A 19,931-nucleotide genomic window follows, 5' to 3' on the forward strand; every position below is an offset into this window, starting at 1 on the left:
TTAGAGCACCAAAAGATAAATGGTCTAATCATTTAAAGGTTCTTAAAAAGAAAGAATGGTCCCCAAAAAATCGTTTCAGAAGTTATTACCGTCTTCTTATTGGGATAGTGTCACACCCGCAAATGCCCCAGATAAAAAAAAATTTTGCGCAAGTGTAACTCGACATCATAGTGGTTCAGTGAATCAAGCTTTACCCACCTGCACTTCAGCCTTATAAGTTTGCACCAATGCAAACAGCCAACTCTTCAGTTCTACAGCGGAAGTCTTTAGCCTTCTTTCACTTCTCTTGACTTCTCAAATGTATCCCATAATAATTCAAACATTTCCATACTTTGACAACAACAATCAGCCAATCAAGAACACTTAGAACATGACATAATCAACTCATTTTATTGCATCAAAGGGAAGATATACAAAACTTGCCCACTTAAGGACTTACACATACTTGTTCCTCTTGAACCATCCCTTAACTTTACAAGAAAAAACTCTCAATTTGAGTCTCACACTCTCCTATGCAAGCCTGCCGATTTTTCAATGCCTTAACACTATTTATACAGCAGCTTCCTTGGACAAAACCCGTGCATAACTATTGCACACGCATGGGACAGCCATCTGTCTCATTGGGCAGTTCCATAACCGCCTATAGAGTGCCAACTAGGCCAGTTTCTTCTCTAACTCGCCTTAGCCTTCAACACTTGTTATAATGCAGTTATAAACACACTCACACGCTTATAAACTCCCTTTATAACCGTCCTTTCTTATCTCACACCATTGGCACGCTTGTGAAGCCATTAACCAACTCATAACCGTCACTTAAGCCATATTGCACAACTATTGCACTTTTCTGAACTTGTCCTTAATTCAATGCACAACCCTCTTGGCCCTGCAGTCTTCTTGCTCTAAGCCAATGCACGTACAATCTTTCTGCTTCAATCATCAAGGCCAACTCTTTAAAATCATTCCGGTTATTCATGTGTCATATGCTTCACTTAGCCAATTTGCTTGACAATAGAAACGATACTCATGCATTACTAGCTTGTTTGCATTGGCCAAGCTTTGGCCAACCTTGAACTAATGCATAGACCAACTCTTTGGCCTATTCCACACTCTTGCATCATCCTTGAGTTTGTGCCAACTCAATTTCATGGATATGCATCAATGCCAACATTGCATGTTGCATCTTGTCACTTTGGCCTTGCCTTTCCCTCAATGAGGCTTCATTGTGTCGGCCAATAAGCTCCATTACTTGGCCAATGTCTTTGCAGTGCAGCGCCACCTTTGCGCTTCACTGGCCCTGCAAGGTCTCGCTTATTTTAGCTCCTGACAGTCTATGCAGTGTCGCGCCATCTTGGCCGATCACTGACTTGGTCGGCTACACTGTAATGCGCAATCATTGTGCAACAGTATCCTGACCAGTCATAGCTAGCCATAACAGGACGACTCTCACTTCGAGTTTCAACATTACTTAAATTAGAAGCCATGTTTTACAGATTCCAGAATGCTAAAACAATTGACAAAAGCTAAAGATATACCAGTGACGGTATGAAAGTGGACCATACTTGCATCCAAGTATATCATGTTAGACTTAATGTTGGTTTAGCAACAAATGTTGTTTGTTTAGGCTAATCCTAATCCTGTTTTATTTAATCTTGATTAGTGCTAACTAGGATTACTCTTAGCTGCTTAGCTGTCCTATGACTCACCTAGTGAGGTGTCAACCAACTAATGATGGACAGGTTGGTTGACACATAGGTTGTGACTAAGCTCTCTTCTAGCCTCTTATATATATGCTTTTTTTCTGATAATCCATCACTAAGAAATGAGAGGAAATAGAAGTAGAATGTTGGAATTTCAGCTTCATAATCACTATACTTTATTCTTAAACATGATTATGTATAATCCATATACTGAAATCCATTAACCCTAGTTTAAACACACTCTACAACGGCAGGAAAAACTAGGCAGAACAAGGATTTCTACCAATATTAGCTGAGTATAAAACTGACAGTAGCATAAGCATGGTCTCATCATATTAGCATGATACATAACATAAGTTTACATGAATAGAAAGAAGGAAACAGAAATTATGAAAACAGAAATTTTCGGAAGCTCGTGAATCTAATGTTGCATTCCTTGTTCCGAGATGCAATACAGAAAAATCTGGTAGTTTGAGTCTAGAATTTGGAAATACAAGTCAAGGTGAGAATTCACAAGGTATTTTGTCATTTAACTTTTCTATTAGGCCCAAAGGTTTAATAGTCAAGTTTAAGGTATGTTTTTCCTTAAGGTGCAGACTTGGTTTTCAAAGTATACTAGTGCATTGCAGCTGTGTTGTTTGTTTTCCAATTTGTGAAAGTTGTGTCTGAATATTCCACACTTTCTATTACTCGACTAAGTGTTTCCAAAGTGATATTTTGAGAGTATGAAATGGTTTTTCTAAGGAGAATGAAGTTTTTTTTTCTGTGGTTTAGTTGTTTGGAGAGACTTATGCTTGCTGAAGCACAAGAATGAGTCTTTGAGAAAGTTATATCTGTAAGGTACAGGTCTTGGTGTTTGTGATAAGGTCAGGAAGTTTGAATGGCTAGTCATGGTTTAAAAATAATCAAAGCTGAAAGTGATGCGTTATAAGGCTGTGGATGCTTGTGGCTAGGTTGAGAAAGAGATGACGATGCTTGTGGTTCAGGAGCAAATGATCTTTCATCAGTCTTCGGTAAAGTAAGGTTTGCTTGTGATTTATTTTGGATGTTGCAAGTGTGAACCTGCCCAAAGGTGATTCATACTAGTAATGTCTGAAATGGATCTTGTTTTATGCTTGGTTTAATTTTCCTTATTTCTATTGAACCCAAAGGTTTAATGGAATTGTTACTTTGTTATGCATGAGATGTTGATCTTAAACTGGTTAGGTTAGATTCATGTATATTATAATTCTGCCGAAAGGTGGTTTGCGATGATACAGAGTCTTTCTTTGAGTATAAGATGTTAATTACTTGTCAGTGTTTGAGATTCTGGCACCCTGGTTTACCCAAAGGTGAACCAGTGATGGTATTGAATCTGTTCTAATATTTCATTCGTGTGTAGATTAAAGTATGTACAACATTGTATAATGACAGAGCTCTGGAAAAGAGTGGGAGTATGATAACATTAGTTTTTAGTTATCATCATAACTGTTTAACTTGTTTTGCTGTTTGTGTTGTTTAAGGAACGGAAAATCAGTGGGATATCAATACAGAAAGTCTCTCTGGAAACATAGCTCATAATGAGCATAGAACACGTCTCGAGTGAGACACAAATGATATTTTTGTAGATTAATCCAATAAAGAGATGAATAAAGGTCTCGACGGAGACACGTTTTCATTTTCAGACAAAGGTTTTTTCTTTGGAGATATATCTCTTATTGGGACAGGTCTCTTCGGAGATGGATAATGTCTCGACGGAGACATATCTCATATTGAGAACAGATAAGATCTCTACAGAGATTAAGGGTCTGAGTGAGACACATAAATGCTTTGTCGAACATACCTCAATTGAGCCAGTTATTCTCTTCGGAGATGTTAAATGTCTTGACAGACATACTCAATTGAGTCAGATAAATCTCTTCGGAGATGTTAATTGCTCGACAAACACACCTCAATTGAGCCAGTAGAATCTCTTCGGAGATGTTAAATGTCTTGTATGAAATATCTCGATTGAGCTAGATGTATACTTGTTATATGTTTCGACGGAAACATGCCTCTTAATTGAGCCAGATGTATACTTGTCTCGACAGAGATGTATCTAGCAATCATGTTGATTGCGGTAAGAGCATATAAAGTTGCAGTAAGAGCATATAAAGTTGCATTGAGAGCTTATGAAGAAATGATTCAAGTTTAAGTTTTCTGGTTTGACAAAATAAATTTTAAAGTGCAGTTTGCATGGCATGAGGTTAAGCCATTTAAAGTGTTTTTACTTGAGCATGAAACAGCCCGTCTAGTTTTCTGATTGTGGAAATGGCGTATGCATCTTCTAAATGGTGTATAGGTCTCTATGGTCGTATCCTAGCGTACCTTTTAGACTCGAGCCAGCTGTTTTCCGTAAAGCTTTGTTGCTAACTAAAGTGGGAGAATGTTAGACTTAATGTTGGTTTAGCAACAAATGTTGGTTTGTTTAAGCTAATCATAATCCTGTTTTATTTAATCTTGATTATTGCTAACTAGGATTACTCTCAGCTGCTTAGCTGTCCTATGACTCACCTAGTGAGGTGTCAAACCAACTAATGATGGACAGGTTGGTTGACACATAGGTTGTGACTAAGCTCTCTTCTAGCCTCTTATATATATGTTTTTTTTCTGATAATCCATCATTAAGAAACGAGAGGAAATAGAAGTAGAAGCTAAGTCACATATTCTGTTTTCATAATTTCTGTTTCCTTCTTTCTATTCATGTAAACTTAATTTATCTATCATGCTAATATGATGAGACCATGCTTATGTTGTTGTCAGTTTTATACTCAGCTAATATTGGTAGAAATCCTTGTTTTGCATAGTTTTTCCTACTGTTGTAGAGTGTGTTTAAACTAGGGTTAATGGATTTCAGTATATGGGTTATACATAATCATGTTTAAGTATAAAGTATAGTGATTATGAAGATGAAATTCCAACATATCAAACCTAGGATTCCAAATAAAGCTATAAACAATCACATATGGAACCCAAGTCTTTATTTCACAAAGTATATACAGAAGATTGTAGCCTCACAAGTGTTTTTACATGTTAAATGGTTTTAACCCGCATCAAATTTATAGGAGATGATTTTCAAATAAACTCACTAATGAACGTTTCAGAATATCGATATCCTCAAGCAATTTCTCGTTTTCAACATTTCCAAGTTGTATTTCAACCTGTAAAGCTGCATTCAAAACACACACAAACCTGTTAAAGTCCGACGATTATAAGTTATAACGTATCTAATGAATAAGTAGGAAAAAGGAGGGAATATATTACCCATATTAGAGTTATGGAGTTCTTCAAGAATCTCTTCAGCAAATGCTGATGTTGAATTTCTCAGAGCATTGTGCTTCATATTCAAATTAGATTTTTCACTTTGAAGGCTCTCTTTATCCTTTAATGGTTTCAAGAGTTCCTCATTTTCGCCATTGCTAATACGACTCTGAAAACTGTTGCATCGCATGATAAATGTCTCCCTGAACAGAAATTTTTACAATGCGTCAAAATTTATGTTTCATAAACTGTAAATTCAAATTTAAGATTGTCCAAATTTTAAAATGATTGAAGTCTTACATATGTCAAGGTTGAGAATAAAAAAAACTTCTGCCTTCAGCAAGAATAGTGCTCAAATAAAATGACTAAAATAAATTGTAGCCTTTTAAGTTTGACCACCAAAACAGTTTACAAATTAAACTTCAGTTCAGCTGACTCAATAAAAGATAATTACCCCCAAGAGAACCTAACTATATGCTATTATAGAACGGTGAAGTAACCTTATAAGAAGAAAGGAGACATTATGAACAATTACCAAGATCATTCTATTTGCAGATAATAGAAGAAATAATGAAGGTGAAGTCTTACAGCAATGCAACAAAAATATCCTCAAGGAAACACTAGATAGTCTAAATTAGCTGCGCATAAAACCCATCTGATGGTGTTATTTCTTAACATTTTACTAAAAATGCTATCACCACCTGTATTTTTTTATAAGCTGTGGAACTTCACATTTTAAATTACGCTAGGACTATAATTGATAACATAAATTTCTCACGTGACCAACATGGATGGATAGCCTCCAATAGAAAATTCTTTGGATTAAATTATATACGACCAAACATAGAAGTCATATTGCAACAAGTATTTCCACTAGTTATAATAGACAAACTTTGAAGGCCCAGGATATGAAGATTTTAAGATGATCTTTACAGTTAAAATTTGAAATAAACTTTCTCTGAGGTTATGAAGAAAATGTATGACTGCTTTCTGACCTCTAAATATGCATTAGGATGAACACTATGAGTGACAAGCTCCACTCATTTGGATGCATCTAATCCTGAACTTTTATGCGCGCTAAACCATTCGACTGTTAGTCTGTAATTAACCTTCTATGATAAGTTGGAAACCAGCCAGCCATTCCAATCCCAAACCATGCAGATAAAAGTGTTGTACACTATGTTTGTTGCTTCAGTCCAATCGAATTTCATGAAATTCTGCCCAGAAATGGTAATGATGATAAAGAACACTTATAATGCAAGAGTATCTAACGCGGTCGTAATCAAGTATTTGACTGTTGAGACAAGATAAATGAACCACCAAGCGTAAGGAGTCAACTCTAAAGCATCTAAAAGTCCAGAGATAATGAACATTTACTACCTCCTGTCAGCTATTCTTTTGTTTGATTCCTGCAGTTTCATTCTCAAACAACTTAATTCCTTCTCCAGTAATTCGACTGAACTTTTCGCAACAGCTGTTAATCAAACAAGCAACAATTCATGAAATAAACACAGAAGGATAAAACTGAACACATGAAAATCTTCATAAAGGCACTAACTAAACATGATTGACGAAAATCAACAAAAGAAAAACTGGGAATAAACAGATATATCCTAAATTATGCTTCAATTCATTTTCCATTTTCCATTTTTGTTTTTAAGACTACAAAACATTATTAGAAATCGGAGTAAGTATTAGGGTATTTACTGACACTAGCAGAAGCAGTACCGAGCACAAGAAACTATTAAAGTTAAAGTTAGCAGTAAACATTAGCCATAAAAGGTTTTGGAGAAAATTATACCAGAAACTTGAATTAAGCTGTTAATTTCAAAATCAGCAACTAATTTCATCTTCATCAGTTCAGATTCTTTCATCGCCAAAGAAGTTTCAATCTCAGAGCACTTAGCAATTTCAGATTCAATTTCTCTGGTGGACTGAATATTTGCTTCAATTTCTTCATTGACCTTTAGAAAAACAAATCATCCGTTTAATACATGTTTAATCTTTATCATTGGAGAAAACGATTATAGTAAAAAAAAAAAAGGATTCGAAATTAAGGAAATGATTAAAAGAAAGAACAGAACCCTAGTTTTAAATCATACATTCTAAAAAAAATCCGAACAAAAAAAAAAGAAAGCGTGAAATTAGAACTAACATGATCAAGCATGTCCTTTAGAGACGAGATTTGACAAAGAATCGCTCCCGAATCATCCATCTTCTCTCCAAAACTTTCCTACTTCCAACTTCCCGCGTTTTTTTTTCTTTCTCTAGTTCAGATATAGACGGACCATATCGCAGTATGTGTTACTGTGTCAGAAGAAGATATGAACCACGTTTTGTGTTGTTGTGGGCGTATCAATAATTCTTTTTCCACTCGTGAAATGTTGGGTACGAACAGAAATTGTAATTTGGAAGCATACTGGGGATCAATAATCGCTGGTAAGCTGGCATCCTCGCTTGCGGCTGAAAGACATGAAAACATCGCCAAACATGACGAAACATCCCCTGTAGCTCCCAAGTGATGAGCTAACGGCAGGACGGATCCCCTACAAAGTCGTGTTGCCATCGTTTAAACTATTCAATGGATGGGACGTCTGTCATCGAGACTATTAAGTTTACCAGACCATCCTTGGCTATTTAAAGGCTGATCTAACACGCCAGTTATTTGAGGAATCTTTGTTTGGGCAACAGCTTGTTGTTCTAGAAAACGGCTGTTTCTTGCTTGCTGTGTTTTAAATACTCCATGGGAAAATGAGATGCCCAAAGACTACCTCAATTTGTTTAAGACATTGTACATTTGTTTTCTTTTTATACAAGCGAAATATTTTTTGTGCTAATGCGATCATAACATACTAGCTTTTGCCTATAAAAATGTATAGTCAATTATATATACAAAGCTCCTTTTTACATTGATATATAAAAATTTAATCAGTGAACTTCTTAGCTTTAATTCTGCTACACGAAATTTACATTATAAATTGCTTACTCCTCTCTAGGGATCCATCTGCTCCACCATAAGCTTTTTCTTTGTTGGTTTAGTTCATCCATGCTCTCGTTCAACGTCCTGCCAATCTTCCTCTGGAGTCGAAGAGCAGATGCAAGAGCGTTTCTTTGTGGGTTTCCCTTCTTTTTTGGCTCTATTTCCTGCACAGAGGTAAACAAATAATTTTACTACGTTAATTCCAAAATAAATACTCATTACTATATCATTTATAGGTGAGTTTGATTTTGTTGATGAAGTTAATGTGGGTCGACAAGACCACACTATGTAACAATGAGGTCATAAACCTACAAGAAAGTCAGGTTACAGTTTAAGCCTCCCCCAATCACATGGCGGAGTCATATAATCCTGTAAGGTCACAGGGCAACCAGATCGAACTCCCGTCAAGTTTAGAGAACTTACTCTAAAATCCTGAAGCTGGGCTTCTGTGAAACCACCGTCCTTCTCTGTTCCAGATTTTGCCATCAGGCCGATTACCCACTTTGCAGCTTCACTATAGTCTTGCTGCGTAGTGCGAAAATATTGCAACCTCAACTTCTGCATGACGGACAGTGCAAGCAGACCTTCTTTATCAAAATATGGATGAGCTAAAGCAGCTTTAGCACTCGTTCTTTTCCTTGCTTTATAACGGATCATTGATGTCAGAAGTTCCCACCCTATTCCACCATCTAAATCCAGCAACTCAAATCCCTTCCGAAGCTCTGTGTTTGCTCGAGGTTCCACGGTTTTTCTCCACTCAATCAAGTCATATCCACATCTTTTTAGCTGACGGTTAAACTGTATTAAGCCACTATCTGTGCGCAATGATGGGAATGCCTAGAAAAGAAAACATACAAGGCATTACTCAAGGAGAAGTTTGTGTCTCAGTTACACTGTTTGCATTTTCAAGAGGAGTTCTTGATTTCACAGAAGATATAAGAAGTAACACCAGAAACAAGGACACATGTGTTTTGCTTCATACCATTTGCAAGTATATGAGACCTGTACTGTAGATATCAAACCGATCAGGTAGATTCATCTGTTGAGAAAAGAACACAGCCCCATTAACAGGATAAATACAGAATTACATCACAAAAACGGTGTAGTTATAGATTTTCTGGAGGCAACAGACAGCACACCTGCCACAGGACTGGAGACAATGCAGTTGCTACAGGAGCCGATGGGGCAGATGGTGTTTGCGTGCTCATTATGTACTGCTCCGGTGCAGCATACCTAAAAACAAAAACAACGATCATGGTTAGCATAGAAGAACATTATAATCTATAATAGAAATTGAGGAATACAGGTAGATTGAATATATAGAGGATTTAGGAGAACGGGGAATTTACAAATGCCATGCTATTACCCACATACACAAGAACTACATATCTATGGACATATGGAGGGTGCTAAATCCACAAGGGCTGTATATTCCTTGATTAATCCAAAACCAAACAAGTAATCCTGGTTCTCCCTTTTACAAATGTTTCATTTACACACCTGAAAATTCCTTTCAACTACTTATTATTTCAATTGCAACGGTAATCAGATTAATTCAAAGTACACCACAGATTAGGTAATACCTTAAGATAATTGGATGGCAGCTGGAAAGTGCCAAGTCAAAAAGAAAAAATTGGACTTACAAGGAACAGAAAATTTTAGAACTGTGAATATCAGAGAGCCTCTTTGAGAAAAGATATTGGAGGAGTTTGGCCATTCAAAAATTAAGTACCTGGGATCTAATAGAAACTCTTTAGGTATATAATTGATTCCAACACGCAAATCCGCTGCTGCACCGAGGTCAATGATCTTGAATGTACGAGACCCTGTTTACATTAAATGGAAAGGAAGATTAGAAATTGGGAAACAACATTACAGAATATTGTATATTCATTATGTGTGGAGAAAAGTGCCACTGTAAGTAACCTTCAGAGAAGATAATATTTTGTGGCTTGATGTCTCTATGCACAATTCCTGTTGAATGGAGTCCATCTAGGGCGAACAAAAGCTGTCTCATGATAGTTTGGATGATTCTATTTTCCCTCACTAATCCTTTTGGCTCATCTTGAATTTTCCCAAGAATCATTTTTTCCACCTGAAGGCATATTGCATTATCCAAATTGTTACATTTAAGAAAACAAATATCCCAATATCCAGTAAGTAAGTACTTTCCAGGCCACTAATGTTTTAATGATAAATGATTATCACATACTATAAAAGAATTTTAATTCATAATATAAACAAATAAACAAACAAACAACCAACACATTTCTAACAACTCTTAGTTTTGCAGTCTGTGATATACTTTTTCGAAGCGTTATGCATTCCTCGTCTTGGTCCTTGTAACTTTCATATGACTGTTAAGTTTACCCAGTTATTCTCCTTCTTATTATGGCATAACTAGAAAGGTTTTTCTTTCATGACCTTACTTAGTCATAAGGTTTCATGAAATCCAAGAATATTTTCCAATAGTATTAATCCGCAAAACGGTAACATATGAGAAACACCTACATTGTAAGGGAACTCTTTACTTAGCATGAGATCTTGCAGCGTCGCCTCCCCTTCAAATCGCCATACAAGCCAATATTCACCTCCTTTCTTTGATGAACTCTGACAATCAACGACACATAATTTAATTTTTCCGTGAGTGAAACAACTCATACTCGAACATTGGTCAAAAAGACTCATTTGGAAATCAATAAAATTACCACCTCATTAAATCAATAAGTTTAAGTAGTCGTAAAAGAGCAGTACCTCAAGAAAGCCATACAAGAAATCTGCACAGCTACTTGCACAAGCCCGTCGAACTCGCTCGTTCATCCAAATTTCTACTGCACCATATTCAGTAGCCTTTTTCAAGACTAGATCACCTTCCTTCAATAACCACCAAAACCCATAAATAGTATCACATAACTAGTTTACACTTCCAAAACAAACAACATCCAATGTCGATCAAAATAACCTCCTGTTACTCTAGAATTGCATAAAACCTATCGATCCAAGATTGAATACAGTGTGATAATAGCAGTCTAAAACCCAATTGACATACTGAAAGAATAATCAAAGACAAGTTAATCCAAGATAGTTAGAGCTGATAATTACCTTGAGCGCAGGTTTCTCTGCCAAAGAAACTCTATAAACCACTCCAAAAGCACCTTCACCCAACTTCTTACCCAACATAAAGTCATCCTGCACAATTAAACACACACAGAAATTACAAACTCCATAACACTGAATTTGACAACTTCAGAAATATAATCAAAATAATATTAAAAAAATGCAATTTGAAACCTTCTTAAAAGTGGGTCTGAAAAGTCTTTCAACAAAAGCAAGAACAAACATGTCCCAGAAACCAGGAGCAACACCAGGGGTAGCCCAAAGATAGGAAAGGGCACCCAAAGCTAAAATAACACCAGGAGCAGTAATAGTAAGTTCATTAGATCTTGGAAGAGTACTTCTGTAAATGATATCACCACACTCCATAACTGTGCAAGGAAGTCCAACTCCAACCCCAAGGAAAAGATTGTTCACAAAATCAACAACCAATTCAGTTCCTGCACACACAACTGAAACTTTTAAATTTGAGATCATCCTTTCTTGCATTGGTTGAAATGGGTATTTCATTTCAAGCTTTCTTCCTAAAAATGGTGATGATCTAGTTGATTTTTTGTCTTTCAGTTGGAACCCAATTGTTGTTGCAACTGCCGCCATTTCTGTAAGTTCTTAGTGTTGTAAAACCTGCCAACTTAATTTCCTTCTCTCTTTTTCCCTCCCTACATAGCTTTGCTTGTAGCCATGATCTAAGAGCTGCTAACTTTTCTCGAATGTGGGACTCTCTCTCTTCTTGCTTTCTCTCTTGAATAAGTGTTGATTAAACTCTAAATTTTGATTAAAAATTGGGAAGTTCGTGCGGCGATTTTGCAACGTAAGATAATTAGCATGACAAAAAGAAAACGGGAATTGGATCCGAGTATTATGTGGAGGAGACAGATTTAGATTTGTGCACCACAACTGCTTATCCATTTCTCTTGGTTCTCTTTGCAGTGGATGTCTTGTTGCAGTGGATGTCTTGTCCCTCGAGTACTGTTCAGCATCTTTATTTCACGAATCAATTGATTCAGGAGTGCCGAGTCGGGTCCTGGGTCAACGGTTCACCTTCTCTCTATAAAAATTCCTTAGGTAACAGACCTCAAACTTACTGGGTGAACCAATTAACCACATGCTACGATTATGTTGCATATACTACCAATATTAGACCACAATATCATAATACATTGGCCGAGTTGGGGTATACCCAGATTGACTGGGGTATACCCAAATTTAAATGGATCTAGTGCCTTGCTTAGGGGTGGTAAAACTTGGTGAATTTACCATATTATCTTTGACCTAAAAACACTTAAAATTATACCTCATTTCTTAAAATCTGGTTAACCTAAAAACTTGAACTTCTTTCATCTTCTTCATTTTTTAATTTTCCATCAATCCTTTGAAAATCGTCATCTTTGATTCTCCTCAAAAATGGATGATCGGAAGCAATCAATGAACTATCCGGAAGCGAAACCCCGATATCAAATCCTCCAAATCAACAGAAACGGTAAGGGAGAAGTTGGAACTAGTGAAATCAGTGAACTCAAGCATTAAATCCCAGAAGCTGTTGAAAACGAACCCATTATCGGCGGGAAGGAGAACGCAAGTGATGTCTGAGCTCAAACCCATTACTCTATTGTGTGTTATGATTGTTATATTAGGTTACATTATCAAAAATTGTGATTTTCAGGGTTTAGGTATATTAATACCCAAAAATTACTCATAGGTTAAACAATGTACTGTCGAAGTACTTTCTCTAGGTTCAAAAATCAAAATCGTACAAAACGAGCTTAAACCAAGAAATTGGTTATTCACGTTTTGCTTCGGTTACAAAAAGAGAAGATGGGTTGATCTTAGGGGAGGCAAAGCAAAGAAAATTGAGGAAATCAGTGGTGATTAGGGATGCACAAGAACCGGTTGGGAGGACCTGGACCGGACCGGAACCGGTCTAGCCGGTACAGACACGGGTACTGGAAGTTGAGAACCGGTCTAGACCGGTACAGACACCGGTTCTAGGGGAGTACCGGTAGGAACCGGCCCATATGTACCATTTAATTTCAGCCGTTAAGATCCTAACTAGTTTTAATCCTATCCGTCCAATATAGATAACCCTAATACTAATCGCTAATTCTGAGTAACTCTCTCACTCTCAGTTTTCTTTCTTCTTCGTTTTTTTTCTCTCTGAAGATATGAAGAGCAGTCTCTTCATCTCTGAGTAACTACGGCTACCCTCACCAATCAATCAGGAAATCACCAATTCACGATCATCATCAAGTGATTCGAGTCTTACTAGTTAGTAGCTATCAATCAATCAGGTAATCTTTTCGATTTCCTTTCTGTTTCAACAAAAGGAAACCCTAGGAATTGTAAACGATTTTAAGTAGCTATCGCTTGATTAATCAACTAACCCTAGTGTTTATACTCACGCAGGTTAAGTGGTGACTGCCAAGGATACCAATTTCTTCTTCGTCTATCAGATTCAATCTAAACCTTTTTGTTTCCAAGGTACTTTACAGTCTTTACTTATTCTTGTTCTTCTGATTGAGCAATCTATCTTATGAGATTAACCTTGTTGATGTAAATGATTTAGGGTTTGACATTGATTGAGAGTTTGAGATCGATTTAGGGTTTGAGAATTCAGATTGATTGAGAAATACATGTTAATATGTTATAATGAATACATAGATTGATTGTACTCTGTACTACTGTGTGATAAGTGATAACTGATTAACTGTGATTCTATGAATGGTTTTGCATTAGTTGTATCTTTCTTGTATGAGTATGTATGACAGTATCACTATGTGTATGTCTCACTGGAGGTATTTCCTAACTTGGATTTGTTGATAATATTGAGTTTGTATGTCGGTATGTCTGTATGTTGATAATATTCAGATGATTGTTAAGTTCAACTCCTTGAAACCATATGAATTATGCTTACTTGATGCTTGTTATGTAAAATTATGTTTGCTTATCATATCATTTATTTTTGTTAGATGATCATATCAAATGCAACTTCAACTACAAATACAACTCCAACTACAAGTACAACTCAACAAACAGAAGTTGGATCATCCTCTCAAGCTGCATCTCACACAAATGAATCTGAAACTGCAACTCCAACAAGTACAGCTGAAGCAGTTGAAGTTGGTGATAGCAAAAAGAAGCACGACAAAGTGAGATCAACTGTTTGGTTGGAAATGACTAGGATAGATAATGAGTGGGATGAATGTCATCATTTCCACCATAAATACAAAGCTCACAATGAAAATAATGGCACTTCTGGATTATGAAAGCATTTGAATAGATGTCTAAAAAATCCTAACAGGAAGAAAAAAAAGGGACAACCATCTTTGTTGATGCCACCCCCAAAACCAGGTCAGGATGGTAAACTTATTGCTCATACTTACAGTTATGATAAGTTAAGAAGGCGTCTTGTTGAGTGGATAATTACGGATGAAATTCCTTTTAGAAAAGTAGAAGGGTCAGGCTTTGTGGCAATGATGCAAGAGGCACAGTCTAGGTTCGGGGTTCCAGGACGTACGACAATTTATAGGGATATGTTAAAGATGTATGTAGAAGAGAAGAATAACCTAAAAACTTACTTCTTGACGTCTAAGCAGAGGGTATCTTTGACAACTGACACATGGACATCACCAAATAATTTTAATTATATTTGTGTAACCGCTCACTACATTGATCAGAACTGAAAACTGCAGAAGAGAATACTCATGTTTTGTCAAGTTGAAGGTCACACAGGTAATGCAATCAGTGAGAAGCTAGTGGATTGTTTGAAAGATTGGGGTCTAAAAGATATATTTGGTGTCACTCTAGACAATGTCAGCGCCAACACAGTAGCTATGGATCATCTGAAGCAAGTTGTTACTAGCTGGGCAGGATCACCAATCAGAGCTAAATATTTACATGTAAGATTCTCATTTCACATCATTAATACATGTTCATTAATAATCATAGATGATTTGTTTTTGATCTTGCTTTAGTGTAATGCGTGTTGACTGTTGAGTATGTACTGGTTCTTTTGGTGATATAAGATCAATGATTACATGCCCACATGCAATATACACTATTCGCATTGGTATATTATCATTGTCAATCAATCCATGCTTAGTATTACTTATAGACAATTAGACATAGTTCTAATTATTCTTAATTTGTGTGTGGTTTTCTTTTATACACATAGTTCTGAATTTGTGTGTGAATTTGTCACAGCCTCACAGGCATCTTATGACTAATTTTTCTTGATTATTTGTTATCAGGTGAGGTGTTCGGCCCATGTTTTTGCTCTTGTCATAAAAGATGCAGTACGACTCTTTAATGAATCAGTTAAAAGGATAAGGTCAGTTGTAAAATATGTTCTTGGTTCTCCTTCTAGGTATGAAAAGTTTAAACAATGTGCTTCCCTAGCAAAGGTATATTACAAGAAAGCACTGACTTTAGATGTACACACACGATGGAATAGCACTTACTTGATGTTAGAAGCTGCTCAAAGATATGAAAAAGTTTTTGCAATGTTAGCACAGATTGATAAGGACTTTCAAGAGAGGTTTATTTTTGAGCAAAACAAGGAATTTTTTTTACCAAGTGGTGCTGATATTGAGGAAGCTATAGCTAGTGATGATATCGTGGAAGAAGTGGTTGAGGATATGGAAGAAGATGAAGAGGTTGAGGATATGGAAGAAGAGGTTGAAGAGGTAGATACAACGGGCAAGAAGAAGAAGAAGAAGAAAGTACAGACTCATGCTCCTTATGCAGAAGATTGGAAATATGCTAGAGGCCTTGTGAAGTGTTTAAAGGTATTCTTCAATGCAACTGTGAATTTTTCTGCATCTACACAAGTCACTACTCATTCTTTTTTATGGGAATTGGTATTCATCCATGAACAGTTAATTGAATTTAGAGAAAATGTAGCATCAGATCCATTTATTGCACGTATGTCTTGTCTTATGTTTGCCAAGTACAATAAGTATTGGGGTGTGTATGAGAAAATGAATTCTGTTATGTTTTTTGCTCAACTGTTGGATCCAAGGGAGAAACTAAAGGGGTTAGAATTTACTCTTAACTGTTTGTTTGAGAAAAATTCGTGGGAGGTTCAAAGAATCATAAGAAAGGTGAAATTAGAATTTCAGGAACTCTTTGATGATTATAGGTCAGTGTATTCAACTCATGAGGAAGGGTCATCTAGTGCTGCTTCGGTAGTTGCCAGTTCGGTTAGCACGCAATCTCAAGGCTTGAAATCTAGAATTCAATCAAGGAAGAGACAGCATTGGGACAACCCAAGTTGTGTTGAAGAAGCAAGAACAACGGAGTTAGATAGGTACTTGACATATGTGATGGATGGAAAAATACGTGAAGTAGATTAAGATGATGATTTTGACATATTGGCTTGGTGGCAGGCTAATGCAAACAGGTATAAGGTACTGTCATACATGGAAAGAGATATATTAGCCATGCCTGTGTCTTCAGTTGCCTCTGAATCATCTTTTATCACCGGGAAGCGCGTGCTTACTCCATGGAGAGCTTCTATGTCTACAACGACAGTTGAGGCATTGCTCTGTACACAAAGCTATTTACAAAAGCCCATTGCTCTTGATCTTCTATGTGATTATGTACCTGATGATGATGGTGAAGATGCGGCAGGTACTTATTTAGGTTTTTCTTTTTTTTTTGTTTTCTTTAATAATACTTTTCTTGTATTGGTACTTACTTCTTGTTAAAAAAAATTTTTTTGCTTGTTGCAGTCATAATTGAGAATCTCCTAAAAGCTTGAAGTTTGTTCCTTTGCTCCTTGTTAAGAAATGGAAGGTTGGTAACTTTCTTTATCTTGCTGTCCTTGTTGAAACATAATTTAGATTCATTTCTATATCAAATTCTCATTGCTACTATGTAATGTATGGAAATGAATTGACTGAAAATATCCAATCTACACAAATTCAACTGTAGTTATGAACTTCTTATGTATTTGCTTGCTATTTGTTCTGAACTGGTTGTAAACTTGTAATACACACAGGTTGAGGTTGTGATATCCAATCAATGGCCTTATTGGAGGGGAAAGTGCAGATTTGTGGCCTAGGATTGCAACTTGCAAGTGCAGGTTGTACAACCATCCATTTTCGTTTGCAATGATTACATTTCATTTCTTGTCGACTTGTCGTAGACAGACTTATATGGTAGTGGAAATGTTGTTTTTACTTTTTAGCAAACTGAACTTATGAACTTATTTTGGATTGTTGTTTTGAAGTTATGGAAATGTTGAACTTAAGTATGTATGCAACCTGAACTTATTTTGGATTGTTGAACATTGAACTTATGGAAATGTTGTATTATATTTTGTAATATTTTTCAGGTAAAAAACCCGGTACCGGTCTTGTACCGGACCGGTACCGGAGGACAGGTACAACTCCAGGTACAAGTACAGGGATCGGTCCTCAAAATGAGGTACCGGTCAACACCAAGTACAGGGACCGGTTCCATAAGAGAACGGGCCGTACCGGAGTATGTGCAGCCCTAGTGGTGATTCAATTATTGTGTGTGAGGTTGTATAACTATGAAAGAAGCAGAGCTTGAGAATGATAAGCTTGTTCTGTCTTTTAAATAGACAAAGTAGTCTATTTATAGTTGTAAGGGACACACACTGTTTCCTCACAAGTAGTGGAAGTCGTGACAACATGGAGAGATAGAGATAGTGGAAGTAATGGTAAAGTTACGCCCATTATGCTAGGGAAGTTTCCGAAAACCCGTAAGCCATTATTCCATCACTCTTTTAATCGCTATTAACTGTCACCACTACTTGTTACTTCCTTATCATTGGGTGTTTCCACGCCGCACGTTGTTGTAAACTACCAGACCAATACCCATGAATAATTCCCCCATGTAACACGTTTTGATTTCTCGTAGGAATTAGTAGAGTCGTGGATTATCTCTTGTCTTGTCCAGGTTGCCTAGATGTACTTGACTGAGTAATAGCCTAAGCTATCCATACTTTGTCGAAGTAACATAAAGGAGACAACTCAACTCCAAGGTTATGTGTGACTAATAAGAAGTTTGCCGTAAGATGGCATTGTAAACAGACCCATAGCCACTTAATATGCTCATGGCGTATTTGTGGATTATTTGTGGCACGTTAGTAGCATATTCGTGGCATATTTGATTATTATAGCCATAATAATACGCGTATGGGAAGTACGACCAAGATGGCTTGGTACGTTTGCCAATGACTTAGGAGGCTGGCCAAGTTGCCTTGGAACGTTGGCTAATGGCCTGGGAAGTTGGCTCAGTTGGTTCGTGGCCACGACCACGAACTTTGGTAGGATGAACATGTTGGTGGCCATGGTCACGAACTTTGGTGGGACCAGAAAGATTGGTGGACATGGCCACGAACTTTTGTGGGACTGGCAAGTTGGTGGCCACGATCACAAATTTGGGTGTGAGATGCGGCTATGTCGTCCTAGCCATGGAACCTGGTCATGTTGGTCTAGCTATGAGCCTCGGCTATGTCGGTCTAGCCATTGGACGCGACTATGTTGGCCTGGCTATGAGGCGGCCATGGGGCGCGACCATGTTGGTCTGGCTATGATCCCGGGCTATGTCGGCCTAGCCATAGGATGGGACATGTTGGCCTGGCTATGAGCCTCGGCTATGTCGGCCTAGCCATGAGATGCGGCCATGTAGGCCTGGATATGAGGTGCGGCCATGTTGGCCTGAGGCGCTAGCCCTATTGATTTGGAAAATCATCTTGGCTGCTTGGTTTGTCCATGGCCAAGTTTAGTTGGTGTTGACATTTTTTTATTGAACATATCCAAGGAATTCAGCCTTGGAAGTTTCCTCGACTCGAAAATGTAATTTTGTACTAAATGGTATGCTTCTAACGGTTCTTTTATTTAAGATGGCATTGTAGCTCATCCTGAAAATTTATAATTTTTACCATTAGTATACACTGATCAATACATGATAATTCATCCAAGTGAATCTCTAAAATCTTGCAATCATATTTAAGGCCAGTGTGGCGATTAACTGGATACGTATTCTCAATTCTCTTGTGGAATATGATGCATAAGTACGAACCTATAATTCCAATGTCGGGTCAGAAATTCGCACATATTTATAAACATATATAGAATACTGAAAGTTCAACTGGGTGAAGCCCTAGTACATGTATAATTATAGATATGTCTCTGATACAGGTTCAGATGCGATTTTACAAGTTTTGCCCTTGTCAAAAAACCACCATCAACATTAAGTCCCTTGCTTAGCATGGAACAATAATCTTTCGTGGTAAGCACTAGATGGTGACAATTACACTAAAGAATTTTCGAAATTTAAAACTCGGTTGAAGAGTAGTTACTTAGCTTTATCTCCTCCAGACAATTTCCTTAGCGCAACTTGGGATTTAGGATAAGACTATTTTGTGAGCAAGTAATAGACTTCAGTGCTCAGGATTTGATTATATAGTGATAGGCACTAATGATAAATTTAGAGAGGCAACAATCAACATGTGATGGACATCTATAAATGAATCATGAAGTCATAGCCCGTTGTAGCAAGACTGGAATAACGGAAGCCATTATGAGAAGTTGATGACAGACTGTAGCTCTGGATGAGACTGGAAGTGCACTCAAATATTTTCTTCTGAAGTAAATTTGAGTACGTCAACTCTTGAAGTATAGAAGATTCATCGTCTTTATCTCGTATCAACCATGAACATTAAGTAGTAGGGCTGGCAGCAGCAACATCAGAAGTTGAGATAACAATAGTCACGGAGGTGAATCATTGATGGCACAGGGTTGGTGACGTCTTCTGATATCGTGGGATATTTTAAGAGATGGCATATCACCTAAATGATGGTCTCTTTGAGTAGGTGAGAACATGTAGGT

The 19,931-nt window shown here is 37.1% G+C and overlaps 2 protein-coding genes across 2 annotated transcripts; both read right to left on the bottom strand.

The window, feature by feature from the left end:
* Nucleotides 1-4,679: 4,679 nt before the first annotated feature.
* Nucleotides 4,680-7,405, bottom strand: LOC113292965. Its single transcript, XM_026541762.1, has 5 exons — nt 7,132-7,405; nt 6,778-6,940; nt 6,357-6,450; nt 4,980-5,179; nt 4,680-4,884 (listed from the first exon to the last, which is right to left on the bottom strand). Exons 1-5 carry the CDS (start codon nt 7,189-7,191, stop codon nt 4,775-4,777), a joined length of 627 nt encoding a protein of 208 aa, XP_026397547.1. The 5' UTR covers nt 7,192-7,405; the 3' UTR covers nt 4,680-4,774.
* Nucleotides 7,406-7,800: 395 nt separating this feature from the next.
* LOC113298381 (serine/threonine-protein kinase STN7, chloroplastic-like) lies at nt 7,801-11,959 on the bottom strand. The gene is made up of 10 exons (XM_026547110.1): nt 11,248-11,959; nt 11,059-11,145; nt 10,711-10,830; nt 10,468-10,566; nt 9,883-10,051; nt 9,689-9,782; nt 9,096-9,189; nt 8,939-8,995; nt 8,380-8,793; nt 7,801-8,120 (listed from the first exon to the last, which is right to left on the bottom strand). The coding sequence occupies exons 1-10, from the start codon at nt 11,665-11,667 to the stop codon at nt 7,959-7,961; spliced, it is 1,716 nt and encodes a 571-aa protein (XP_026402895.1). The 5' UTR covers nt 11,668-11,959; the 3' UTR covers nt 7,801-7,958.
* Between the last annotated feature and the right edge of the window lie 7,972 nt (nt 11,960-19,931).

This window comes from Papaver somniferum, chromosome 7 (assembly GCF_003573695.1).
Source record: "Papaver somniferum cultivar HN1 chromosome 7, ASM357369v1, whole genome shotgun sequence".
Lineage (NCBI taxonomy): Eukaryota > Viridiplantae > Streptophyta > Magnoliopsida > Ranunculales > Papaveraceae > Papaver > Papaver somniferum.

Excerpts from the sequence above, each read along its gene's own strand:
- LOC113292965 (XM_026541762.1), bottom strand. The coding sequence starts at position 7,191 with ATGGATGATTCGGGAGCGATTCTTTGTCAAATCTCGTCTCTAAAGGAC. Across the intron at positions 6,451-6,777 it reads CAGCTTAATTCAAGTTTCTG|CTGTTGCGAAAAGTTCAGTC; the intron begins GTATAATTTTCT and ends TTTGATTAACAG. Across the intron at positions 4,885-4,979 it reads ACTCCATAACTCTAATATGG|CTTTACAGGTTGAAATACAA; the intron begins GTAATATATTCC and ends TTTTGAATGCAG.
- LOC113298381 (XM_026547110.1), bottom strand. The coding sequence starts at position 11,667 with ATGGCGGCAGTTGCAACAACAATTGGGTTCCAACTGAAAGACAAAAAA. Across the intron at positions 10,052-10,467 it reads GTAAAGAGTTCCCTTACAAT|GTGGAAAAAATGATTCTTGG; the intron begins GTAGGTGTTTCT and ends ATATGCCTTCAG. Across the intron at positions 8,794-8,938 it reads GTCTCATATACTTGCAAATG|GCATTCCCATCATTGCGCAC; the intron begins GTATGAAGCAAA and ends TTTCTTTTCTAG.